The sequence below is a fragment of the Caretta caretta genome, chromosome 9 (assembly GCF_965140235.1).
Source record: "Caretta caretta isolate rCarCar2 chromosome 9, rCarCar1.hap1, whole genome shotgun sequence".
NCBI lineage: Eukaryota > Metazoa > Chordata > Testudines > Cheloniidae > Caretta > Caretta caretta.
This window is the reverse complement of record NC_134214.1, coordinates 55,854,997-55,881,992: the sequence shown is the minus strand read 5'-3', so window position 1 is coordinate 55,881,992 and position 26,996 is coordinate 55,854,997. Positions and strand designations below refer to the sequence as shown.

The 26,996-nt window shown below is 50.6% G+C and overlaps 1 protein-coding gene across 3 annotated transcripts in view; it reads left to right on the top strand.

Annotated features, from left to right (window-relative positions):
• Positions 1-26,996, top strand: part of SNED1 (sushi, nidogen and EGF like domains 1) — a 127,145-nt gene that overhangs the window by 71,705 nt on the left and 28,444 nt on the right. Inside the window, exons 7-22 of one of the 3 annotated variants that reach the window (XM_048864822.2) lie at positions 3,229-3,342; positions 6,141-6,254; positions 6,438-6,554; positions 7,451-7,576; positions 9,703-9,807; positions 10,549-10,662; positions 11,525-11,641; positions 12,975-13,091; positions 13,175-13,291; positions 13,922-14,035; positions 15,206-15,379; positions 19,588-19,701; positions 22,500-22,613; positions 25,274-25,387; positions 25,590-25,703; positions 26,530-26,826. In XM_048864822.2, coding sequence (XP_048720779.1) covers positions 3,229-3,342; positions 6,141-6,254; positions 6,438-6,554; positions 7,451-7,576; positions 9,703-9,807; positions 10,549-10,662; positions 11,525-11,641; positions 12,975-13,091; positions 13,175-13,291; positions 13,922-14,035; positions 15,206-15,379; positions 19,588-19,701; positions 22,500-22,613; positions 25,274-25,387; positions 25,590-25,703; positions 26,530-26,826 — 2,082 coding nt within the window. The remainder of the gene's footprint in view (positions 1-3,228; positions 3,343-6,140; positions 6,255-6,437; positions 6,555-7,450; positions 7,577-9,702; positions 9,808-10,548; positions 10,663-11,524; positions 11,642-12,974; positions 13,092-13,174; positions 13,292-13,921; positions 14,036-15,205; positions 15,380-19,587; positions 19,702-22,499; positions 22,614-25,273; positions 25,388-25,589; positions 25,704-26,529; positions 26,827-26,996) is intronic. The other 2 variants (XM_048864823.2, XM_048864824.2) reach the window with 2 other exon arrangements.

The window sequence follows — 26,996 nt, the reverse complement described above, 5'->3', positions numbered from 1 at the left end:
GGGAAATTCTGAACCAACCTACTGAAAAATCAGCCATCTTATAGGCCTGTGTAAGCCTCTACAGAGCTGTATCCAAAGAGGAGACCCATTCACTGAGTTCTCAGAGATCTTAAAACAAAGAACAGAAGCTTAGCTCCAAGCTATTCAAGTCTGGACACATCCGTGTCCGTGTCTTCAGCCATCCTGTCTGATCTCCTGATCCCTTGGGACGGGAAGTGGTCGGCATTCTCTAGAGAGGCAAGAAGATATTACAGCCCTGGCTGAGTTCTCCCTTGCAGTTGGACACCAGGCTGCTGTATTGGATCCAACCTTTGGATCTCATGTACTTCCAAGCCTACTGAGTCTGAGCAGTGTCCAGACTCTGCCTCCAAGTCTGGCTTCTCTGGAACCCTTCCAAGGTACAGTCCCCTGCTGCCTTCTCAGGATGTGGGATCCCACGGTCCAGCTGCCTAGACTCCAAGGCCAATGCTGCTCCATAAGTCTCCCCAAAACTTAAGCATGTCCTCCGCAGAGCTTTTCCTAAAGTTTTTTCTAATATGTAACCTAAGTCTCCCTTGCAGCAGATTAAACCCATTACTTCTTGTCCTACCTTCAGTAGATGTTCAGAGTAGTTAATCACAGTCCTTTTTAAAACAGCCCTTAACATATTTGATTAGTTATCAGATCCCCCTCAGTTGTCTTTTCTCAAGACTAAACATGCCTAAGTTTTTTAGGTCAGGTTTTTAAAACCTTTTATCAGAACTGGACACTCTGCTCCCACTGAGGCCTCAGAAATGCTGATTAGAGCAGGATAATTACCTCCCGTGTCTTACATCCCACACTCCTGTTCTATAATTTCCTGGGTCCTCTTTGTTCCTCTTTTTAATGATCGGTACTGTTTGCCCTTCTTCAGTCCTTGTGACCTCACCTGTCCTCCAGGAGTTCTCAAAGATAATTGGTAACAGTTCCCTGATTACTTCAGCTCGTTCTTTAACGATCTTCGGATGAATTTCATCAGACCCTAATGACTTGAATATATCTAATTTATCTAAGTATTCTTTAAACTGTTCTATCCTTATTTTGGCTTCTGTTCCTTCCTTCCCTTTTTACCCAGTCGGTCCTTCCTTCCATAGAGAACCATACTTCTCTATGCCAATATTTCAGTCATCTAAATTGCCAAGCAGATTTCCCTACTGATTTCCCTCTTGTTGCTCCTATGATCCATGCACTTCCAGTGTGTCAACCTTCAGAAGTGCTGATGCTTCTCCCCTTCAGAGCAGATGAGGGCGTTCAGAGGCCTAATTTTGGAAAGGTGAGGCTCTTGTGATAGCTCAGCTGAGTGGTGATGGGACAGCAGAGGGCAATGGGGTAAATCTGCAAGGTGTGAATATGCTTCTTGCCTTCCAGCTGGGGAGAGTGAGAGCCGGCCAGCAGGGACAATTCAGTGGCAACTGGAGAACATTGGAGAGGAGGGGTCACAGAGGCTGGGTGCCTGGGGCCCTGGGAGGACCGTGGCAAATGGGGATAGGGCGACCACCTTTGTTGGCTGGAAATAAGGGAGAGCCACATGAAAAATAAGGGACAACACTTTATTTTAAGGGACATTGCAGGGAAACACCATTTCTCTTAACATAGCATGTATTTGTCTCTCAAGTATACATTTCTGCTGCCCTCAAGAATACAATGCAATTGTCATAAATTTCAATTTAATGTTTCAAATGGTAAAGGGACAGTCCCTTAAAATAAGGGATGGCTGGTCCCCCTAGTTGGGGTATGCATATCTGTCCCATAGAGCCCTATAGCACATGCCTCAGCTTTGGCCACCTGGGGCTCTAGAGGGGCTGTGTCAAGCTTATGTTTGGCACCCCGCCCCAAATGAGTAGGGTTCCCACATCCAGGTTATAAAAGACCGGGACATCCAGGGTGATCCAGAGTCCATACAGCTGAACAGCTGGCACTGTGCACTGAATACCCATCCCAGGCCAGCTGTCTAAAAAGGCAAGGTGCTGTTCAGGATGCACAATGGTTTGATGGGGCCCACAGTCATTCTACGAATCCAGGCTGGAGGGGTTGGGGTGCATAAGAGCTGTAGGATTGGGGTCGGTTGTGTACAAAGCATGCTGCCATGGCAGATGATGATTCTGATATTGGGGCCTCATCTGGAGCCGACTGAAATCCAAGGGGTCTTTACATTGACTCCAGTGGGCTTTGGCTCAGTTCTTTACGGGGAGCCATCAGGCAGAAACTGGACAAAAAGCTACACCTGCCTGGGAGGCAGCTGTCATTTAGGGTTAGAGCAAGCCAAACATGAGGGCTTCCTTCCAGAAACACCAAGCAGGAGAAATTGCAAACAGACACTGACCAGAGTTTCTACTGGGGGCTGTTCTCAGAGTGACATATAGCTGCGCCTGCCCAGTGCAATGGACTCCTCTGGATGAGCCACCTCAGTCCGAGCACAGGCCCATGGTACTACCACGGGCCTCTCAGCAATTTTCCCTAAATAGCTGCAGTATCTTGGCCTCCAATAAGATAACTTGTCCTAGGGAGCGAATAAGAAAGTGGATGTTTACTAAAGGAAAACACATCCAAGAGCAAACATGGCACCAGCACCCAAAGGAAGAAGGTAAATGAACCAGCTGAACTGTCTAAGTCAGGAATTATTGTCTGATTTGCCCCAGTGTGATAATAGCATCCTACATGGTCCACATCTCTGTATAACTCCTTCCTCCTTGCATGTCACTGTTGAACCAGACTTCAGGGGAGCAAGTGCTAAAGGGGAGGGAAATGTAATGCAAAGGTACGTGATTTACTTAAAAAACAAAAACAAAAAACTAATGTGTAAGAATTGGAGAGAGTTAATTAGTGCTGCCCCCTGCTGGTGTGATGGTGCTTGGCTCCCTGGGATGGTATGATTTTTGATGGTATGGCTAGTGGCTTCTATAAAGATGAGCAAAAGACCCTACACTTTGAGGACCTGTCATTCCATAAAGGCCCTGGGATTCACAAGCTATCCTTCTCCCTTTCTCCATCAGTAGGACTTGAATGGGAGGAAAAACAGCAGTCCAGTTCCCTTTCCAGCCAAAGTATCTGATGGGGAGGCAGTGCCTGGGAGACGGGTCCTTATGGCAACCATGGGGGTGGGCTTGGAAGGTGCAAGGGCTCCAGGTTGGGAGGGGAATGTTCTGAGCTTTGCGTGTCATTCCCCAGCACCAGATTCAATCTCTCGTTTGTTTATTTTGAATATTGCAGTGGAGTCACCCTGTGAAATGAAGGAGTGCCAGAATGGCGGGCAGTGCCAAGTGGCAAACAAGACAGCGGTGTGTGTGTGTCAGGCAGGATATACAGGAGACTCCTGCGAGATAGGTAAGAAGTCAATTGGATGACCATGTGTTGGAATGGCCTCAAGTGAGAGGTGAAGTCTTAGGGTGAAATCTCATATGTTCCACTTGAACTGAGGTGACTTTATGGGCCTTCCAGCAGGTGTCGGATTGTTCCCAGGGAGGTACCCCCTGCATGTTTGGGTTGGCTTTTCCTACCTCCCTAATTCCTCAAATTAGCAGTATTGGGAGGGCGACGTTTTGTATTATTGTATGTTTAGTTGATTTTCAACTCCATCCCTGCCCAACTGGGTCCATATAGATCATTACTCTCCTCTGAAAGCATTCACAAGGATCTTAGAGGAAGTGAAGACCCCAAAAGATGTATGTGTAGGCCAGAGATGAGACCACACCTAATACCGGAGAGGTCCACGTGGGTGGGTGGGGGGTCAATAATGAAAGTGGAGCTAGAGCTAGATCAAAACATGCCTGAGGGCAGAGACAAAGAAGTACACTAGAACTGATGCATAAAGCAAGCATCTGGGAGTCAGAGGAGGGTAGAGTGCTAGGTTTTCTCTAGGAGACAGTGCAGGGGTCAGAGGCAAGTCAGAAATCTAGAACCTGGCAGATGCATTCATCTGAAGGAGGAGCTAGAGAAGAGATCTAGCCCTAAGGAGATGCACACACCTGGAGTTGGAGTCAGAATAAGGATAGAGCTCTAGAATCATAGAATATCAGGGGTTAGAAGGGACCTCAGGAGCTCATCTAGTCCAACCCCCTGCTCAAAGCAGGACCAATCCCCAACTAAATCATCCCAGCCAGGGTTTTGTCAAGCCTAACCTTAAAAACTTTAAAGGAAGGAGATTCCACCACCTCCCTAGATAACGCATTCCAGTGCTTCACCACCCTCTTAGTGAAAAAGTTTTTCCTAATATCCAACCTAAACCTCCCCCATTGCAACATGAGACCATTACTCCTTGTTCTGTCATCTGCTACCACTGAGAACAGCCTAGATCCACCCTCTTTGGAACCCCCTTTCAGGTAGTTGAAAGCAGCTATCAAATCCCCCCCTCATTCTTCTCTTCCCCAGTTCCCTCAGCCTCTCCTCATAAGTCATGTGTTCCAGTCCCCTAATCATTTTTGTTGCCCTCCACTGGACGCTTTCCACTTTTTTCACATCCTTCTCATACTGTGGGGCCCAAAACTGGACACAGTACTCCAGATGAGGCCTCACCAATGTCGAATGGAGGGGTCCCTCGATCAAGTCCATCGATCTGCTGGCAATGCCCCTACTTATACCGCCCAAAATGCCGTTAGCCTTTTTGGCAACAAGGGCACACTGTTGATGCATATCCAGCTTCTCGTCCATTGTAACCCCTAGGTCCTTTTCTGCAGAACTGCTGCCTAGCCATTTGGTGGGATTCTTCTGTCCTAAGTGCAGGACTCTGCACTTGTCCTTGTTGAACCTCATCAGATTTCTTTTGGCCCAAACTTCTAATTTGTCTAGGTCCCTCTGTATCCTATCCCTACCCTCCAGGGTATCTCCCTCTCCTCCCAGTTTAGTGTCATCTGCAAAATTGCTGAGGATGCAGTCCATGCCATCCTTCAGATCATTTATGAAGATATTGAACAAAACCAGCCTCAGGACCGACCCTTGGGGCACTCCACTTGATACTGGCTGCCAACTAGACATGGAGCCATTGATCACTACCCGTTGAGCCCGACAATCTAGCCAGCTTTCTATCCACCTTATAGTCCATTCATCCAGCCCATACTTCTTTAACTTGCTGGCAGGAATACTGTGGGAGACCATATCAAAAGCTTTGCTAAAATCAAGGAATAACACCTCCACTGCTTTCCCCTCATCCACAGAGCCAGTTATCTCATCATAGAAGTCAATTAGGTTAGTCAGGCATGACTTGACCTTGGTGAATCCATGCTGACTATTCCTGATCACTTTCCTCTCTTCTAAGTGCTTCAGAATTAATTCCTTGAGGACCTGCTCCATGATTTTTCCAGGGACTGAGGTGAAGCTGACTGGCCTGTAGTTCCCAGGATCCTCCTTCTTCCCTTTTTTAAAGATGGGCACTACATTAGCTTTTTTCCAGTCATCCGGGACCTCCCCCGATCACCATGATTTTTCAAAGATAATGGCCAATGGCTCCACAATCACATCTGCCAACTCCTTTAACACTCTCGGATACAGCACATCCGGCCCAATGGACTTGGGCTCATCCAGCTTTTCTAAATAGTCCCGAACCACTTCTTTCTCCACAGAGTGCTGGTCACCTCCTCCCCATGCTGTGCTGCCCAGGGCAGTAATCTGGGAGCTGACTTTGTTCATGAAGACCGAGGCAAAACAAGCACTGAGTACATTAGCTTTTTCCACATCCTTTGTCACTAGGTTGACTCCCTCATTCAGTAAGGGGCCCACCTTTCCTTGACTTTCTTCTTGTTGCTAACATACCTGAAGAAACCCTTCTTGTTACTCTTAACATCTCTTGCTAGCTGCAACTCCAGGTGTGATTTGGCCTTCCTGCTTTCACTCCTGCATCCCCGAGCAATATTTTTATACTCATCCCTGGTCATTTGTCCAATCTTCCACTTCTTGTCAGCTTCTTTTTTGTGTTTAAGATCAGCAAGGATTTCACTGTTGAGCCAAGCTGGTCACCTGCCTCTAGGAGAGGGTTGGCCTTTTTATATGTCCGGTGGTAAGAGACAGAGCTCCAGACACAGAGCTAACAAGCAGGGGGCCTTAACCACATCCATAGATATGCATGTTGGGTTTTAGCCTGTCCTGGAGCCAGGGTTAGCCCTGAGCCCCTTGCTGTTCTTCACCTACAGAAATAAACGAGTGCGAATCCAGCCCCTGCCTGCACAGGGGGCGCTGCATCGACCTGGTGGATAACTACACATGTGTGTGTGTGGAGCCCTTCGTGGGACAGCGCTGTGAGACAGGTGCCCTTCTCTTATCTGCCCATAGCAAGAGCCCCAGTGTAGGGCTGGGATCAGTCCGTGGCTGACCCTTCGCCATTCCTGCCTGCCCATGTGTGGCTGTCCCTCCCCAGGCTCCATCCAGCCATGCTCTTAGCACTCCTGAGTCAGCGGGGCTGAGCCGAGGCTCCCTCTCTCCCACTCCAGACCCCTCGCCATGTGAGGACAGGAGCTGCAGGAACCGGCAGACCTGTAACTACATTCGCCCAGGACGCTACATCTGCACATGTTCGCCGGGCTACTACGGCAACAACTGCCAGTATGGTGAGCTCGGCCTTGCTCCTTCCCCCTCAGCCATGGATGTGGGGCTCGACTCTGAGCAGCTTTGTGCTGCTCCTGGTGGAAACCCCCTTGGGATTTACCCTGGGCGGGAAACCCCCAGACAGGATAGAGCTTTATGTCACACCGCTTCCCAGCACCCAGAATCAGGCCTGGCCAGGGAGAAGGAGATTGCCTGGGCAGTCCCCAGCCCTTGGGGGTCTCTTGGCAGCAGGCTGTATGCCATGGATCGGATCAGCCCCCAGCTGACCTCAAGGGAGCACAGAAGGGATCCTCCCCAAGTCCTACCCCCAAGCACCACTCAGGGGAGCGAGCAGCAGATTCGGTAGAACTCCCCCTGGACCGTGGCAGGAGGTGAAGGTGCAGGGCCAGGTGTCCCACAGAGGGACTCATCTGAAATGAGCCATTTCACCAAGGCTCCTGCCAGGTCACTTGTGGGAAGCGATCACAAAAGGGCTATGGCTGGGGTTCTCAAACCTTTCAGGGGTCACAAGGTTATTACATGGCGGTCATGAGCTGTGAGCCTCCATCCCAAACCCCCTTTTCCTCCAGCATTTATAATGGTGTTAAATATATTAAAAAGTATTTTTAATTTATAAGGAGGGGGTCGAATTCAGAGGCTTTCTGTGTGAAACGGGTCACCAATACAAAATTTTGAAGTCAGCTGGGGGCTGATCCAATCCGTGGCATGGCAACCAGTGTTTTCCGGGAGGACCTGCCTGGCTGTTGGAGCTGACCCTGCTGGCCAATCTGACCCGATTCATCTCTGGAGTTACTCCCATTAACATCCTGGAGGGATACTGTGGGGTGTTTTGACCCCTCCTTGGTTTAAATGACTGACTTTTCCTGCCCAGTCTTTCATTGATGTTCACTCTTTGCAGGTGGGCCCAGAATGCCAAGTGCTTGTCTCTCCAGTCCATGCCAGCATGGGGGGAACTGTCTGGAAACCGAACAAGGCTATGTCTGTGAATGCCCAGAGGGATATACGGGCACTGACTGCAGAGACAGTAAGTAGCAGAGGTGGGGGTTTCTTGAGCCAGAGGTTGATCATAGAATCATAGCATATTAGGGTTGGAAGGGACCTCAGAAGGTCATCTAGTCCAACCTCCTGCTCAAAGCAGGACCAATCCCAAACTAAATCATCCCTGCCAGAGCTTTGTCAATTATTTTTGTTGCCCTCCGCTGGACTCTCCAATTTTTCCACATTCTTCTTGTAGTGTGGGGCCCAAAACTGGACACAGTACTCCAGATAAGGCCTCACCAGTTTCGAATAGAGGGGAACGATCACGTCCCTTGATCTGCTGGCAGTGCCCCTACTGATACATCCCAAAATGCCGTTAGCCTTCTTGGCAACAAGGGCACACTGTTGACTCATATCCAGCTTCTCGTCCACCGTAACCCCTTGGTCCTTTTCTACAGAACTGCTGCCTAGCCATTTGGTCCCTAGTCTGTAGCGGTGCATGGGATTCTTGATACTGGCTGCCAACTAGACATGGAGCCATTGATCACTACCTGTTGAGCCCGATGATCTAGCGAGCTTTCTATCCACCTTATAGTCCATTCATCCAGCCCATACTTCTTTAACTTGCTGGCAAGAATACTGTGGGAGACCTTGTCAAAAGCTTTGCTAAAATCAAGGAATAACACCTCCACTGCTTTCCCCTCATCCACAGAGCCAGTTATCTCATCATAGAAGGCAATTAGATTAGTCAGGCAAGACTTGCCCTTGGTGAATCCAGGCTGACTCTTCCTGATCACTTTCCTCTCCTCTAAGTGCTTCAGAATTAATTCCTTGAGGACCTGCTCCATGATTTTTCCAGGGACTGAGGTGAAGCTGACTGGCCTGTAGTTCCCAGGATCCTCCTTCTTCCCTTTTTTAAAGATGGGCACTACATTAGCTTTTTTCCAGTCTTCCGGGACCTCCCCCGATCGCCATGAGTTTTCAAAGATAATGGCCAATGGCTCCGCAATCACATCCGCCAACTCCTTGAACACTCTCGGATGCAGCACATCCGGCCCCATGAACTTGTTCTCGTCCAGGTTTTCTAAATAGTCCCGAACCACTTTTTTCTCCACAGAGTGCTGGTCACCTCCTCCCCATGCTGTGCTGCCCAGGGCAGTAGTCTGGGAACTGACCTTGTTCGTGAAGACCGAGGCAAAAAAAGCACTGAGTACATTAGCTTTTTCCACATCCTTTGTCACAAGGTTGCCTCCCTCATTCAGTAAGGGGCCCACACTTTCTTTGACTTTCTTCTTGTTGCTAACATACCTGAAGTAACCCTTCTTGTTACTCTTAACATCTCTTGCTAGCTGCAACTCCAGGTGTGATTTGGCCTTCCTGCTTTCACTCCTGCATGCCTGAGCAATATTTTTATACTCTTCCCTGGGCATTTGTCCAATCTTCCACTTCTTGTCAGCTTCTTTTTTGTGTTTAAGATCAGCAAGGATTTCACTGTTGAGCCAAGCTGGTCACCTGCCATATTTACTATTCTTTCTATACATCGGGCTGGTTTGTTCCTGCAACCTCAATATGGATTCTTTAAAATACAGCCAGCTGTCCTGGACTCCTTTCCCCCTCATGTTATTCTCCCAGGGGATCCTGCCCATCAGTTCCCTGAGGGAGTCAATGTCTGCATTTCTGAAGTCCATATTCTGCTGCTCTCCTTTCTTCCTTGTGTCAGGATCCTGAACTCGACTATCTCATGGTCACTGCCTCCCAGGTTCTCATCCACTTTTATCTCTGGATAATGTCTGTCTTGAACAGTTTTACTGTTACATTTGAGATCAGGTCAGTTAGATCAAGGGTTGATCAGAGTTCAGGATGTCCTCAGATAAGCAGTGGCTCTCCTCTCCAACAGGGAGGTGCAGCTAGCTCGGGATTTGCCATCTCCTAGAGGTTAATTAGATTAAAGTTCTGATGTCCTAGATGAAGAAAGGGGAGGTTCTGCTGGGAGGCTGAATGAAATGCAGGTTCCTCTCTCAAGGGAATCTGTGTGGGCCTCCATGTTTACTCCTCGTCAGAGTCACTTGGTTTCCACAGTGATGAGCAACTTGATAAACACCTAACTATCTAGCTAGAGCATGGACTCAGCTGTCCCAAAAGAGCCTCCGTTTGCCATCTCTGTCTGTACAGAGCTCTCTGAGGACTGCGAGTGTCGGAACGGGGGCAAGTGTCTGGATGGAAACTTCACCATCTGCCAGTGTCCACCCGGATATTTTGGAATTCTCTGTGAATTTGGTAAGAGCAAAGATCTCCCAGTTTATCAAATGCCCATATTTCCTTTCTTTCCCCTTTCTTTTATAATTGAAAATAGAGAGAGAAGCTAGGAGTCCTGCTGGTCCCACAGCCATTGATGGAGTGCTAGCCCTCAGAGACTATTCTCTATCACAGACATCTGCTGTTCCACCAACCAACCTCTGCTCTGCTCTAGAGCCAAAGGGAGGCTACATTCCGAGGTCCTCCCCTTCCCACTCTTCTCCACTGGAGCCCCTGGCTGAGCACCAGAGAGTCACCTCCTCTGGGGCAAAGGAAAATAGACTATTTCCCATTTGTTCAGTCCTTAGCTCCACACCCTGCAGCCCGTGGACCCTCCCTAACTTGGCTGCTGTCTCCTGGAGGAGAGGAAGGTTTGGGTTTCCATACACATTCACTCCTGAGCTCTCCGCACTGATCCAAATAAAGCTGCAATAGCCCCTCCTTGGCAGGAGGGATGGTGGGATTCGAACAGGGTCACTTCCTCCTCCAGCTCCTTCTTAGCAGAAAAAGAGTAAAAAATCGCTGTAGAATGTCCTTCCCAGGCCCTGAGCTGGCTGAGCAGATGGCTGGACTCTGACCTATGGCTGGCACACTGTGGGGGTGGCACTCACTGGATGTTGGCCTCTGGCTGGCACACTGGGGGTCACTGACCAGACATTGGCCTCTGGCTGCTGCACTGGGGGGTCACTCACAGGACACTGGCTATTGTTGCTGTTCTCACAGAAGTGACCACTACACCTTGCAATATGAACACACAGTGTCCGGATGGGGGCTACTGCATGGAGTACAGTGGGAGCTACCTGTGCGTGTGTCATACGGACTATGGCACCAACCACTGTGAGTCCGGCCTGGTCTGGGCACAGGGAGGGGCTGGGGGGCGATGGAATGGGTGCAGTGTGACCTGGGCGGGGCAGGCACTCGTAATATGGCTGAAGGGATCCGAGCTGCAGGGTGTGGGGCTGTCAGAGTGCCTACAGTGATAGAGGAGCAGCAGAGGAGAGGGCAGGGCAGGGGGTGGGGGGAGTGGCAATGGAGGAGGTCAGGCATTTGTGACATGGCTTGGTGAGCTGCTACAGCACAAGGCAGGGACAGGGAGCACATCAAAGGGATGAGCCATCCTGGTAGGACAGCGCGGGACACCAGGGAGCCAGACTCCTAGCAGCTCCTATAGGGAGTAGATCTCCCCAGCCCCACTCATTCAGGGGTGTCAGAGGCCCTCATCCTCCCTCGTGTCCCCCAGGCAGTGTCCCCGAAGTGGTGGTGATGACAACACCTCATTCCTATCTGGACATGCTGGGTCAGCTCTTTGTCCCCATTGCACAGCTGGGCAGAGCAAGGTGCCAAGTCCTGCAGAGAGGGCCTGACCCACAACTCAATGGGGAGAGTCCCATGGGCTCTGGGTGATTTGCTGTGTGGGACCTGGTCATGCCACTGCAGGAACGCTGGAAGCTCGGCCTAATCCTAGCAGCCCTGCAAATGGCTACAGTGTAAACGCTAGTGGCCCACAGTAGGGTGCAGGCCACAACAAGCCCTGCAACGATAAAGCCAGGGAGGAACACCAGGGAGCCAGCCAGCCAGCCCTGCCACAAGGAAGGAGCAGATTAGATGCACCTGTGGGGTTTTGCCACTCTGACCTGCTCTGCCTGGTAGGACTTATATTGATCATCTTAACTGTTTGGTCCCATCTGTGGTTTTTCAGCTGTGCCATCTCCCTGCGACTCAGAGCCCTGCCTGAACGGGGGGTCCTGCGAAGCCCATGATGACTCATACACCTGTGAATGTCCCCGGGGCTTCAACGGCAGGCACTGCGAGAAAGGTACTCCCGAGGCATGGGCTGGAGAGACGGGGCAGGGAGGGGTCCTTGGCATATCCCACCTGCCATGCATTCTGGTTAGTCTGTGTTCAGGAGACCCCAGCCCCATGCAGCGTAGCAGCACAGGAGCAGGAAACATCTGCATCCAGCATTCCTGCTCCCCTTCCTGTCACTGTGTTGGGCAGCTCAGTCGAGCTGGGGAATGGTCACCTACAAAGAGTTCTGGCTACAGACCAGAGTTTGGAGCAAAATTAAAGTCCCTTAAGGCAGATGAGTAGTCTAGAGATCCTTCTGCTGTAAGAGCCAGTGCAATATCTCCTGGCTCTTCATAGTGGGGAAACTCCACTCCTGGCTATAGGGGCAGGGGAAGGTGAGAGATTGGGGCAGAACTAACAGCCTTGGCCTCTAGGAAACCACCGAGGAACAGAGATGCTAAGTGGGACAGTAAAATCAGAATGGCGCGTCAGCCTGTTCAGGTCTCTTCCCTTCAGGACATCTCTTGGGACTGTCTGGCTCCCCCAGCACTGAGCAGATTCTGTAGCTCATTTCAGGACGGAGTGAAAGATGCACCCAAGGGTCCCACCCTGCTTGCATTCCCCTCTGCCATGGCAACTTCGGTCTTGGGAAGCACAGGTGGCTCTCCCAAAGCTATCGGCTTTCAATGGTTAATCCGCTCTGATATCTGAAGTTGTGCATGGCTCATGTGCTATGCAATCCATCCAAGGAGTCTTTGCCTCATTGGGGAGCAGTGGGTGACTTGCCCAGTTCAAACGATAGACAGGTGGTAGCATTGCTGTGCAGGGCAGATATACATGGGAGTCGCTGCAGCTGCTTCTGATGTAGAGCACAAGCTGTGTCAAGGCACACAGCGACGCTGTGGAACAGCTTAGGCAAAGAGTGGATGTGCTGATTTTCCAACACTTTCAAACCTAGGCAGGGCCTAAAGTCAGGATCTTAAATCCATATTTAGGCTCCTGTGTTTAAGTGGCCTGTGTGTCCACAGTGCTGAGCTCCTACCTGCAGCGCCATTGGCTTCCGTGGAGCTGTGCGTGCTCTGCGTCGTTGACAATTGGGCCAATCAGGTACCTGACTGGATTTCTTTAAACCTGACTTTGCGCCCCCAGATAGGAGATTGTGGCTGTTTCTGAGTAGCTGGAGAATGTAACCCCCAGCGGCCCCACCAGGAGGGGGTGGCTGGGCTGTGGGAGAAGCAGCCAGCCCATGAGAGGGGGTGAATTGAAGCCATCCCCGCTCCTGTTGATGAAAGCTCCTTGTTGATCACAAGGGGTGATGCTTTCTCACACGTGGCCCCTCCACCTGTGTTCTCTTTCCTCAGTCAGGCCAAGGCTGTGCAGCTCCGGGCCATGTCGGAACGGGGGGACATGTAAGGAGGCAGACGGAGAATACCACTGTGCCTGCCCCTACCGATTCACTGGGAAGCACTGCGAGATAGGTACCCACAATGCTGAGCGCTGGTGAGGGGAAAGCTGGGAAGGCATTAGTTGCTGTTTAACATGGCTTTCTTTGTGCCCACAGGTAAACCAGACTCCTGTGCCTCTGGGCCATGTCAGAACGGGGGCACATGTTTCCACTACATCGGCAAATACAAGTGTGACTGCCCCCCAGGCTACACGGGCCGGCACTGTGAGATAGGTACGAGCGTGGCAGACTGGCAAGGAGGAGAAACTAGGGGTCTGGCTCCAATGCTCAGCTCAGAGCCACTGTCCAGAGACCCAGTGTCTGCCGTTCAATGCTTGGCTACTAGGCCGGCAATCAACGGGCTTGGAGTCATTCACGGGCTCTGAACATTGACCAGGGGAGCATCCTCAGCTGGAGAAGCCACAGTCAGGCAGTTTGGGGTACTGGGTGCCATTGCCCAGTCAGTGGTGTCTCTGGCCATTTAACAGAGGGCGTGTGTTCAATCCCTGATTGCTGAAGCACACAAGCAGAGAGCTGTGCTCAGTCTGTGGCAGTATCCACAGAGACTGAGTTCAATGGCTGGCTAGTGTAATCGCTGCCCAGTGAGTCCAGCACCCATCCAGTCGTAACCCAACTCCTCCATAGGCCTGGCTGGGTGCCCTAGAAAATCCTCTGAGAGCTGAGTACGCTGGCACTGGTTTGTGTTAGTGGAGTTGAAGGGCAGTTGCTTTAATGCTCCTAGGAACTCTTCCCTACATCCCCATGGCCTGGCAGCGTCTCCAGGTAGCACTGTAGATGCAGCACGGAGAGGGAGGAAGGGCTCCAGGCAGCATGTCCATGGCCATTTGTGATACTCTTTTCCAGCCCCTTCTCCTTGTTTCCTGAGTCCATGTGAAAACGGAGCCACCTGCGAGGACAATGGCAGCAACTACACCTGCGCGTGCCCTGCAGGATACGTGGGAAAGCTCTGCCAGTCAGGTAACAGCCAAGAAGCCTCAACACCAGGAGCAGCCCAGAGAACTAACCCTGCTCTTGAGCAAGACCAGCTTAGAGCGCTTCCCAAGCCTGCCCATCGACAAGGGGAGAGCCCTGAACATCAACCCTCTAGCATTAGACAGCCCAGCATGGCTCCATCATCCTGGCTGAATGCAGGGGGTGGGGTGGAGTGGGGGTGGGGGTTTGCTAGAGGAAGAATGGGAGTTGGAAGACACGGCTTCTCTTTGCAGTTCTACACAAATCCCCAGGTGATCTCAGGCAGTCCCTTAATCTGGCAGTGGAGTTCCTCTGAACCGACACCTGCATAACAAGCAACAGTTTGGCCCAAACTTCATACTAAAGGTGCCATCTTCTTAAAGAAGAAAACTTTTTAAAACAAAGAGATCATGGAAGCAAAAGGCCCTGTGAAGATGGGTCTCAGGAATGTCTCAGCCCTGTTGACAGTGTAACTTCAGCCCTAGAAAGGCTGTTCTGTGTATCCCCAATATATAGGTACTTCACTGTGGCAGGGCTCCCCCTTCCCCAGATCATTTATGGCCTGGTGCAATGGCACCATGTATTGAATAGTTTCCTCCCTGCAAGTAATGTCTTCGGAAACCATTGGAGGTGCTGGGAGAGGGTGGGAACTGAGGCCACTGGTGCTGTTCCTGGATCCCCACAACCCTACCAACAGCAGTAGGTGATTAGGAGCACTAGTGAAGGCGCGTGGGTTCCTAATGCCTGCTGCTGGGCTTTCCCATGCCTCCCACACACACACACACTTGCTTTGGCATATTTCAGGGCATGGGCATGGTGCCAATGTCAACTTCTTTAAGGGGATGCTATAGAAATGCCCTGGGTTGCAGCCCCAGCATTGGAGTCTGCAGGGTTGTCTCCAGGCTCAAGCTGCTCTCTGAGGCCAATTCTCGGGTACGGCAGGGTTCACCTCCCCAGGCAGAGCCAAGGTTCTGTGGGCTGGAGCTGGACAGCTCTCTGGAGCTCACAAGCACAGCTCTGGACTGCAGAGCCATCATGCTCTCTAGACTTGGCCCAGCTTGCCGCCTCTTGAAGAGAGAGGGAGCAACTGCTCCTTAGACAACTGGGTTCCAGCTTTGGCTCAAGGATGCCTGCTGTTCACATGCCTTGTTATTCATGCTTCTCCTCTTTCCCCAGAGGTGGACTGCGGCATTCCCAACGAGGTGAAGCATGCCCAGGTGCTGTTTAACTCCACCCGCATGGGCTCTCTGGCTGAATACCAGTGTGAGCGAGGCTACATCTTGAGCCCTCAGAACAACCCCCGTGTCTGCAGAGCACAGGGCATCTGGAGTGACCCCCCAGAGTGTGACGGTAAGTTGGTGTGATGTGGAAAGGGGCCTAAACAGACTGAGCTGTCCTGCCAGAATGGCTGCTTCCTGGGGCCTGGCTGGGCCTGGAGCCCCCTTAGCAGCCATGAGATGTGGCCATTTTTTCTTGTGGCACAGCCTGTGTGGTGCCCCTGGGGATGCTCAGGAACACCCCTCCCTGATTAGACCAGACTTTTTTCAGCCTGTACTAAGATACCCAGGGCCCCATACCCCCTCGGAGGCAAACAACTCTTGGGGGGACATAGGGTCAGGATGTGTTCTTCGTGCTGTCCTTGAGCCCTCTGCTCGATGCACATCTCTGCCTGGCAGCCACGCTTCTGGGATGTGCAGCACCTGCAAAGGACATGCAGCTGCTGGGAAAGGAGAGATCAAGCCACTGTTCTGTGTGGTACCAGGGAGCGAGAGGGGAGCAGCATTGTGGGGGCAGATTGGGATCAGCAGAGAGCAGGTGCCTGCAGCACGGGACACAGAGGATAGTGCTGACAGTGTCCATCAGAGCTTCCAGAGGAGGGAAAGGATGGGCCTCCTGGCAGGAGCACAGTCCAGATGAGCAGCACTGTGGCTAAAACAGAGCTAAAACAGAGCTCTTAATTTTTTCCCCTCCCAAGTCCTCCCCATCACCTCCTTTCTCAGTCACTGTGGACAACACCATCATCCTGCCTGTCCCTCAGACCTGTAACCTGGGCACCCTCTTCAACTCAGCCTGGATGTGAGTGTGACGGGTTCCCCCCAGGGTGCCACCTGGAACTGGGGTACCACTGAGCCCTCTGACCCACCATCCTGGGCTCCCTCTCACACTTAGCTGCTGTGACAAGCTGCAAAGCCCTCCAGGCTGCACTTTCACCAGCATTCACACAGGTAAGGACACACCCAGCTGCAGTTACATGCAGACTCTCTAACCACCAGCTTCCCAGCCTAGGACCCCAGAGCAGTACCATCCTGCCCTGGTCAAATCTGGACAGTATATGGGTTTAGCACCCACCTCTCCTTCAGTGTGAAGAGGACAATGCACACTTGTGGTAGCCAAGCAGAGATTTTCCCTGAGCACTTCAGTCAAAGCCCACTGGTTTAGATTAACACAAAGAAAGTGTATTGACTACAAAAGATAGATTTTAAGTGATTATAAGTGATAGCAAACAGATCAAAACAGATTAGCAAATGAAAACTAAGCTTAATATACTAAATAGAGTGGATATGAATTAGCAGATTCTCACCCTGAGAAATTATACAAACAGGCTGCAGATTCTTAGTACCTTTGCAGCTTGGAATTCCCAGGTTTCAGTCTTTGGAACAAGTGTTTCCAGGAGTCTTCTTGTGTGGGGAGTGAAGAACCCTAGATGATGTCATTCCCTGCCTTATATAGCTTTTGCATATGGTGGGAACCCTTTGTTCCAAAGCTGTGGACAAATATTGGCATCCCAAGATGGAGTCCGGCATCATATGGCCTGGTCACATGTCCTTGTACAGTCAAGCAGCCATCACTCACAGGCTGTCTGTAGTGTTCTCAGGAAGGCTCACCAGGTGGGAGATAAGCTTCTCCTAAGGCTATTGTTTTTAATGGCCCCTTACTATGAATAGGTCCTTTACAACCAGCTATTTAGACTGAAAGCATCTTGTCTAGGGGCTGTTACCCAGCTGTAACTACATTTACAGTATAGATACAGGTTTCAGAGTAACAGCCGTGTTAGTCTGTATTCGCAAACAGAAAAGGAGTACTTGTGGCACCTTAGAGACTAACCAATTTATTTGAGCATAAGCTTTCGTGAGCTACAGCTCACTTCATCAGATGCATCCAATGAAGTGGTTAGTCTCTAAGGTTAGTCTCTAAGGTACCACAAGTACTCCTTTTCTTTTTGAGTATAGATACATCGTGAGTATTTATAACTTCAGATACAAAAATGACACATGCGTACAAATAGGATAATCATATTCAGCAAATCATAACATTTGCAATGACATTTCACGTGATCTGTCTTGCATAAAATGCATCATAATTACTCTATAACCATATCATAGTAATGCCACTATGAAGACTATGGTATGCAGTGTTACAGTGAGGACCTAGAGAGAAGTCTAAATCTTCCTGATTCTCTCTGCATAACCCCTAAGGAACAGCCTTTCCTATCCCTCCACACATCTAAAGCTCTCATCAGCTCATGCCTCAGTTACTGCCGCATCCTTTCACAAGTGGAATCCTGCCCTGCTCATGTCCATTCAGACTGCTGCTGCAAAAATTGTTCTCTTAGCCCAGCCTTTGTCCATGTCATGCCTCTCTTTGCATCCCTCCCTTGGCTCCCCCTTCTCTAGTGCATCGAACATGAGCTACTTCTCTTCACTTCCAAGGCCCTTTACAGCCTATCATCAGCCTGTGTATCATCTCTCATTCACAAATGAGTGATCAACTCCCACCACCGATCGGTCCACAAAGCCAACCTTCACTGCCACCGGTTAAGTTTTCAAACTAGTCCTGTGGGGCTGTCATCCTCCCAGGATACACAGGCCTCCCATGCTTCCCCTTGCACATGGGATAAGTGCCTTGCAAGCGTGAGATGCATTCCATCTTCATCCCCTTTAAAGTCCTCCTCAAAACACTCATCTGCTGTGAAGCCAACAAAACAGTTGCCGGTGGCTAGGCCATGGCTGCTCACAGCACTGACTCATAGCCTCTCATTGTTCCTTTGTGCTCCTCAATTGTCTGTCTACACCTGCTGGGTCCGGTCTTAGATTCCAGCTCTTATTATTCTCTTTTTGTATGGAACTGATGCAATGGGATCCTAAGCCATGATTGGGGCTCCTTGGTGCTACCATAAGACGCCTAATAAATAGTATACGGCACCTGGTGCAATGGGGTCCTAAGCCATGACTGGGGCTCCTTGGTGCTACTGTAATTTTTCCCACCCATGTGCGGAATGAATTTTGTTATGTGATATGTGATACATCACCTTCATATTGGTGCAAATAACAAAATTCATGTGGTGGGGATGAGGCAGAGGGGTTCGGAGTGTTAGAGGAGACTCAGGGCTGGGGCAGTGCATTGGGGTCTAGGGGTGTGAGGGTTTCGGCTGGGGGTGAGGGCTCTAGGGTGGGGCCAGGGATTAGAGGTTTGGTGTTCCAGGGCTATGGCAGGAAAAGAGGACTCCCTCCAGCTCTCTCTCCCTGCAGCAGCACCTGGGCTGGTGGGGAGAGGCGCCTTTCCCCATCACGGCAGCTCTGGGGGTAGGGCCACAGGATAGGTGCCTCTCCCCCAGCCGCAGCAGGTCCAGGCCAGGGGAGGAGCGCTGCAGCAGATCCGGGCTGGAGCTGGGTTCGGGCCGGGGGAGGGGCATCCCGGCCACAGCTGGATTCGGGCCGCCTTGGGGCTGGGGGAGGGGCACCCCTGCAGGGCTGGGGCTAGGGCTGCAGGATAGGTGCCCCTCCCCTGTACCTGGCAGATCTGGGCTGGGTTTGGGCCAGGGGAAGGGCGCTGCAGCAGGTCTGGGACGAGGTGCCCGAGCCGTGGCAGGTCCAGGTCGCAGCAGAGTTGGGGCTGGGAGAGGGGTGCCCTGGGCCAGGGCAGAACTGAGGGCGTGGGAGGGTGCCCAAGCCACAGCAGGTCTGGGCCACAGCAGAATTGGGGCCAGGGGAGGGTGCCCCAGCCACAGCAGGTGTGGGCCGTGCTACCCCTCCCCTGGCCATGGCAGGTTGCGGGTCTGGCTAAGTTGGGGCTGGGGGAGGGGCATCCGCAGGAGGTCCATGGGCGGGTTCCCTAAGTGCCTGTGCAGTGCTAAATAGGCTGCTGCGTGACCGTGCAGCTTACAGGGAATTTAGGTCCTAGGCCAAGACTAGGGCTCCTAGGTGCTACAGTAATACGCCTAATGAATAATGTGCAGCACCTGGCACAACGAAGTCTTGAGCCACGCCTGAGGCTCCTATGTGCTACCATAATACACTTAATAAATAATAATGGTGCACAGGTTGGGAAGCTCCACCCACCCACTCCCCACTGTAGGTCCAGGCGGCTCTCTGGGAGGCCGTCAACATGGGCTGTGCTTGCTCCTTTAGGCACGGTTAGCAGTGAGGCCTACTTCACTGCATGCACCTCTGTGTGGGATGGGACAGTCATGGCCATCAAAGATGGTCCTGTCTGGCTTGGATATTTCACTGACTATAATCCCCTCTCTCTCTTCCCCCCTCCCATGCTTCCCTCCCCAGAAATTAACGAGTGCCTTTCTCAGCCCTGTTTCAACAGAGGCTTATGCAAGGATCGTATCGCCGAGTTCCTGTGCCTGTGTGAAGCAGGATACACAGGCCCCCACTGTGAGTTGGGTAAGAGAATATGAAAAATACACTTACGGGGACCCCATCCAATGGTGAGCAAGACAGGGAGATACCCCTGCCTGGATTGGCCCTCAAAGCTGCTTCAGAAATGGCCTGGGAGGGAGGTGTTACCCAGGGATGGCCTCACCCAGCAGCCCATCTGGAAAGCATAACAGCCAGGCCAGCCAAAAGCCAGTTAGGCAGCTCCAAGATCCATACCACTGGTGCTGCTCCTTAGAGTCATATGCTCCTTAGAGTAATACCCTTAGCTTAGAGTCATGCGAGAGCTACAGCACTCATAGAATCATAGAATATCAGGGTTGGAAGGGACCTCAGGAGGTCATCTAGTCCAACCCCCTGCTCAAAGCAGGACCAATCCCCAACTAAATCATCCCAGCCAGGGCTTTGTCAAGCCTGACCTTAAAAACTTCTAAGGAAGGAGATTCTACCACCTCCCTAGGTAACACATTCCAGTGTTTCACCACCCTCCTAGTGAAAAAGTTTTTCCTAATATCCAACCTAAACCTCCCCCACTACAACTTGAGACCATTACTCCTTGTCCTGTCCTCTTCTATCACTGAGAATAGTCTAGAACCATCCTCTCTGGAACCACCTCTCAGGTAGTTGAAAGCAGCTATCAAATCCCCCCTCATTCTTCTCTTCTGCAGACTAAACAATCCCAGTTCCCTCAGCCTCTCCTCATAAGTCATGTGTTCCAGACCCCTAATCATTTTTGTTGCCCTTCGCTGGACTCTCTCCAATTTATCCACATCCTTCTTGTAGTGCGGAGCCCAAAACTGGACACAGTACTCCAGATGAGGCCTCACCAATGTCGAATAGAGGGGAACGATCACGTCCCTCGATCTGCTGGCTATGCCCCTACTTATACATCCCAAAATGCCATTGGCCTTCTTGGCAACAAGGGCACACTGCTGACTCATATCCAGCTTCTTGTCCACTGTCACCCCTAGGTCCTTTTCCGCAGAACTGCTGCCTAGCCATTCGGTCCCTCGTCTGTAGCTGTGCATTGGGTTCTTCCGTCCTAAGTGCAGGACCCTGCACTTATCCTTATTGAACCTCATCAGATTTCTTTTGGCCCAATCCTCCAATTTGTCTAGGTCCCTCTGTATCCTATCCCTGCCCTCCAGTGTATCTACTACTCCTCCTAGTTTAGTATCATCCGCAAATTTGCTGAGAGTGCAATCCACACCATCCTCCAGATCATTTATGAAGATATTGAACAAAACCGGCCCCAGGACCGACCCCTGGGGCACTCCACTGGATACCGGCTGCCAACTAGACATGGAGCCATTGATCACTACCCGCTGAGCTCGACAATCTAGCCAACTTTCTACCCACCTTATAGTGCATTCATCCAGCCCATACTTCTTTAACTTGCTGACAAGAATACTGTGGGAAACCGTGTCAAAAGCTTTGCTAAAGTCAAGAAACAATACATCTTCTGCTTTCCCTTCATCCACAGAACCAGTAATCTCATCATAGAAGGCAATTAGATTAGTCAGGCATGACCTTCCCTTGGTGAATCCATGCTGACTGTTCCTGATCACTTTCCTGATCATCCAGCATACAGCCCTGCTAGCAGCTGGGGCAGAAAGAGTTCCGAGGTGCTTATCATCATGGATCTGTGCCTTATAGGGGGGATGAACATCCATGCCACCACACACGTGTGTGATCAGTCTCCTAGAGCTATAGAGGAGAATGTGGCTGAGTTTTTCAGTGCAGCCAAATGGATTTAGATTCATAGTCCCCTTTTAAGAAAATGGGAATTGTGTGTCTATATCCCCTAGTCAGCTTTAGGTCTGTATGTGTTGGGGATATAAACAGCCACATGTACCCTGCACCTTCTTATTCTCTTTAATGGAGCTGATTGGGACTTTGTTTTTAGAAATGTTTCATTTTAATAATTGTAATATTTTTGAGATTTCATTTAAAAGAATGGCCTTCGGCAACCAAAAACTGAAAAAATTCAGCAGGTCAGGAGAAAAATATTCAGTAAAACCAATAATTTTTTGCTCAGTTTTCCAAAATGTTTTGTTTTTTCAATGAAAGTCTGAAAAATGTGATTGAAATTGGACACTTCCCGTGGGCAGCGGGGAGGGGGGACCCAAAGCTTTCCCCCAGCTCAGTTCCTTGTACCTGCCCGGCTTGTGCTTGTGCCCAGTGTACTCATGAACAGCACCAGCCCTCTTTAATGGGTACCAGCCTAAGGGAGCAAATTCTTTCTGTGTGGTAGGAGCATTGGCAATGCCCTTTTCAATGGGGCATGTGTATGTTTTAATGGCACAAATTACACACACAGCTGAAGGGGAGCTATGAAAAGGAAGAAAAGTGGCTGTGTTCTCTAGGTGCACCATGGGCACACACAACCCAATGTCAAACCCACAGCATATACCAGCAAAAATACACCCCAATATTCACAATATCCCCCCTGAATAACAAGGCATTTGATTGTGGTTTCAGACTGCTCCTTCCCTATGTGAGGCTCTTGTTATTCAGACAGGGTTTTAATGACTGTCCAAGCCTGAAATCAGAACTGGATTAACGCAAGTGCCAGGGGTTCCAGCACAGCAGCCTGGCCTTTCAGGACTGACCCAGTTGTGCAGTTCTTACTCATGTTGGTGAGCACTTAAACCAGTAGCCCCAAGTCAGTGAGGCTACTTGTGTGTGGGTAAGCGCCCAGGGTGGTGAGTAAGGGCCGTCCGATCTAGCTCTGTGTTGTCAGTACATGCTGTGCTGAGGATGGGTTTCTGGTCAGTGCATGAGTGTTTCCTTTTGCCTCTACACAGAGATTGATGAATGTCAGTCTGACCCCTGTAAGAACGGAGGAACCTGCAAGGATCTCCCAGGATCCTTTGCTTGTCAATGTCCTGATGGCTTCATGGGAATCCAGTGCGAAACAGGTAGAAATTTCACAGGGTAAAGCTCAACCCAAGTCCCCCAAGGCCACTGCTGGGATTTCCAGTCTGATGCCCCTGGACTAGTCTAAGAGAGAGCCATGGAGGCAATACTGGCCTGCTCAGCCTAGACCATCCTCACAAAGCTTGACAGGGTTGCCTGGAGTTTCCAGGCATGCTCGCTTGTAGGAGGACAACCTTGTCAGGGCTGGGATGGGAATTCAGCAGCCCTGCGCTGTCCTGCTGGAGCATGAGATTCAGTTTCCATGCTCTTGAGCTCCACCAGCAGGCTCTGATTCTGCCCTGGGAAACGCCCCTGCATCTTCCCTGCAGAGCGGTGTAACCTGCGTCCAGTTAGCCTGCCCAAGGTCACCCAGGCAGTCTGGGCTACAGCAGGGACTCAAAGCCAGATCTGCAGTGTCCTAGGCTGGTGCCTTAACTACTGGCCCAGCCTTCCTCCCTCAGTCATGGCACTGTCTTAGCTAGTGCTGGGCAGTCCCCAGCACTGATACTTTTTTCACATTTTGTCACCAATGGGGAGGTGGGAAATTTGGTGACATTTTTGTGATTCTCCCCCCCCCCCTTATTTTTCAATAAACCCTAGACCTGGCCAGCATTTATTTTTTAATTTTGAAATTTCAAATTTTGACCAAAAAAAAGTGAGGAAAAATTTCTAAAATCTATTTTCTGATTTGTGTTGATTAATTTTTTACCAGCTGTGGTGATAAGCATGAGTTGCTGACCGTGACCTTTCAGTGGCTATCACTGTGCATAGTAAGCTCCATGTATCTGTGCATCATGTCTGTATTGAAAGACACCTGGTCACCCTTTAAGCTACCTTCTGCTTGGGTTTTTGATGGCAATCAAACATACACAGTGACTTTTAAGTATCAGCCCTGCCTCTGTGCAGAAGGCAGGGGCCTCCTTGGGACTCTCATTCACATCAATGAGCACTTAACCAGGGGGTCTGCTGGCATCAGTACGTGCTCACCCGCCTATCCCGGTGAGCAGACAGAGGCAGGTGCCATATTCAGTGTGACCTGCTGTCAAGGTTCCTCCCCCACTCTGAACTCTAGGGTACAGATGTGGGGACCTGCATGAAAAAACCCCCTAAGCTTATCTTTACCAGCTTAGGTCAAAACTTCCCCAAGGTACAAAATATTACACCCGTTATCCTTGGAATGGCCGCTACCACCACCAAACTAATACTGGTTACTGGGGAAGAGCTGTTTGGACGCGTCTTTCCCCCCAAAATACTTCCCAAAACCTTGCACCCCACTTCCTGGACAAGGTTTGGTAAAAAGCCTCACCAATTTGCATAGGTGACCACAGACCCAAACCCTTGGATCTGAGAACAATGAAAAAGCATTCAGTTTTTTTACAAGAAGACTTTTAATAAAAAATAGAAGTAAATAGAAATAAAGAAATCCCCCCTGTAAAATCAGGATGGTAGCTTCTTAACCCTTTACAGGTGAGAGGAGCTTTCCCCTGGCCAGGAGGGATTTCAAAGGGGTTTACCCTTCCCTTTATATTTATGACACCTGCTGACACGCATTACCAGTTCCGTAGTAAGCTTTGATTGAGTGGTTTTGAAATGGGACTAATCAAAGTGCATTAATGAACTGTTAACATGTGTCAGCGGCCTGCTCGCTGCACACTAACTGTTCATGCAGACCAGCCCGCACTGTGTGATGATTTTGCCCTACTTTCATGAAAATGATTCCAGCGAGCACACTGCTGTGCTGTGCTGAGACCAGGTGTGCTGTGCCAACCTCAAAGCCCCACGTCACCAAGTCCTTACCGTCACTGACATTTGTGGGGTTTTTCCCAAGAAATGACCCAGAGCCTGAGCCAGAGCCTACTGAGGTCAATGGAGAGAGTCTTTGGACTTTGGATCCTTCCCTGAGTAGGGACTTGAGGCTCTGGTCCACAGATTGTAAACAAAGCAAATTACAGTCGGCTAGTAAATAGATTTAGCTAGTGATCTACAGGATATAGGCTCAATTAGCTGGATAATTTGATGATGGTTCCAAGACATACCTTTCTCCCCGCCACCACAAAAGACTGTCATAGAAAAATCCATGCACTTAAATGGCTTGTCTGCATGTAAAAGTGAATCTGGAATAAGGTAGGATGTGATGGAATAAAAATTTCCACACATGAAGTTAAATCAGGAATAGTTATCAGGAATAACTCCCCATATAGACAAGCCCTTAAATTAGTGCAGTGACACTGAGTTAGCTTTTCACCGTTGGAGTAATGCGTGAGTTTTGCAGTGAGATCATTCATCATAAGTAACCAATAGACAATGATCCTCCTGTGTCAGTGTGCTGGACTTTGGGCAATGAATTCTGGGAGCTGTAACCCAATGGTTTGGGACACTACTTCAGAGCTTGGATATGCTGAATGTGAGGGGCTCATAGGATGAATATGTGTCCTGCATTTAGCCCATGGGCTGCACAGTATGTGCATCTGGACTATCTTGAGTGAGTCACCAATTTCACTTCCCCTGGAAACAGGTGCATGTTCTGTGCATGGCCCATGGTTTGCACAAATACTTCACCTGCTGCATCTGCAGCAAGAGTCCCCGCAAGGGATCCAGAGTGTCCTCTAATGTCCATGCTGTCTCTGGCAGATGTTTGACTGAGTGTATCTGTGCCCTCTAGAAGTGGATGCCTGCGAATCAGCTCCCTGCCGTAATGGAGGGGACTGTGAAAACTATGGTGGTTCCTACCTGTGTGTCTGCCCAGAGGGTTTCTTTGGCTACCACTGCGAGACGGGTAAGCCTTGGCTAGGTGTGAGAGATTTAGCTAACGATCTCCCAGAGCCCCTGTTACATTAGCACTGGCTGGTTAATGCAATGTGGTTGTATGCACTGAACCTGGCTACTAGTTTGCCAGCCTTGAGCAGTAATTAACATTTTTTATTCAGCTTTCTTGGGCAACGCGAGCCATAACCCTTGATCTTGCTCCTCTCCCCCAGCCAGCGATCCTTGTTTCTACAGCCCGTGTGGGAGCCGAGGCTATTGCCTGCCTAGCAATGGATCCCACAGCTGCACCTGCAAGGTGGGCTACACAGGCAAGAGCTGCGAAAAAGGTAAAGGGGCTGGATGGCTACTCAAGTGAGTCCGGTCTGTCACCACAGACAGCATACGCTGCCACATGCACTGCCAGGATGCAGCCGTGTGTGCCCACTGTGAGGGGGAATCCATGCCTGGGCGAGACCCACTGACAACAGGCTGGCACTGCCGGGCTTAGCCATCAGGGCAAATCGCTGCCTCGTCTTAGAGTGTGGTGATACGCGCAGACAGAAGTTGTCAGAGGGGCTTGATCTTGCTGGGTGCTGAGCAACTCCTGGAGGTGCTGAAGTCAGTCTGAGAGAGGAAGGATGGTACTGGACTGGCACTCGCGAGGCCTGGATTCAGTTCCCAGCTCTGCTGCGCACTCCCTGTGTGAATGTGGGCAAGTCTCTGTGTCTGGGCCTCAGATCTCTATCTGTAAAATGGGGATTGATAACCTCTGTCTGGCTCGTCTGCTTTTAAACTGCCAGCTCTTCAGGACAATGCCCATCTCAGACTGGGTGGGTAATCCCTAGCACAATGGGGCCCTGATCCCAGCTTATGCCCCAGGGTCCTTCTTCAGGACTCAAACAGGATAATAAGGAGCAGCAGGCACCAGCCTTTGGGCCTGTGTGAACCCCCTGGGAGTGTAGAGTGCTCAGCGCCATGCAGGCTCATGCCCCAGCAGCGCACACTCCCTGCGCTGTGCATGACTGTTGTGCTGTATATCAGTGCTGCTCTCACAGCTGCCTTGACACAATCCTGTCAGCAAGTGTTTGTGTGCTGGAGGGTCAGTCCCAGGGGTTTAGTGCCTAAAGATTTACCATGTTACTTCTTCCCTTTGCTTTGATTGATATCCTGAAGAACTGCTGCCACCAACATCATTAAAGGTGGTCAGGGTGGAGGACACAGGGGTGTCGATTTCTTGGTACCCCCCCGAAGACCCAGTCGCCAGGCAGATGATTGACGGCTACGCCGTGACGTACGTATCCTTCGACGGCTCTTACCGCAGGACAGATTTTGTGGACCGAAGTCATTCTGCCCACCAATTGCGGGCACTAGCCTCTGGCAGAGCCTACAATATTTCTGTCTTTTCAGTCAAACGCAACGTGAACAACAAGAACGACATCAGCAGGCCTGTCATGCTCATCACGCGCACTAGTGAGTAGTGTCGGAAGGGGAATACAAACGTGAGCATGCACGCCTCTGTCCAACACCTAGGTTAATGCTCCAACGCCAGCTGGGGGCTGCTACTGCACAGACAGCTCATGGAGACCCACCAGCCAATGCTACCTCCTAACGGATGGCAGGACCTGCTTCCCAGCTATCCC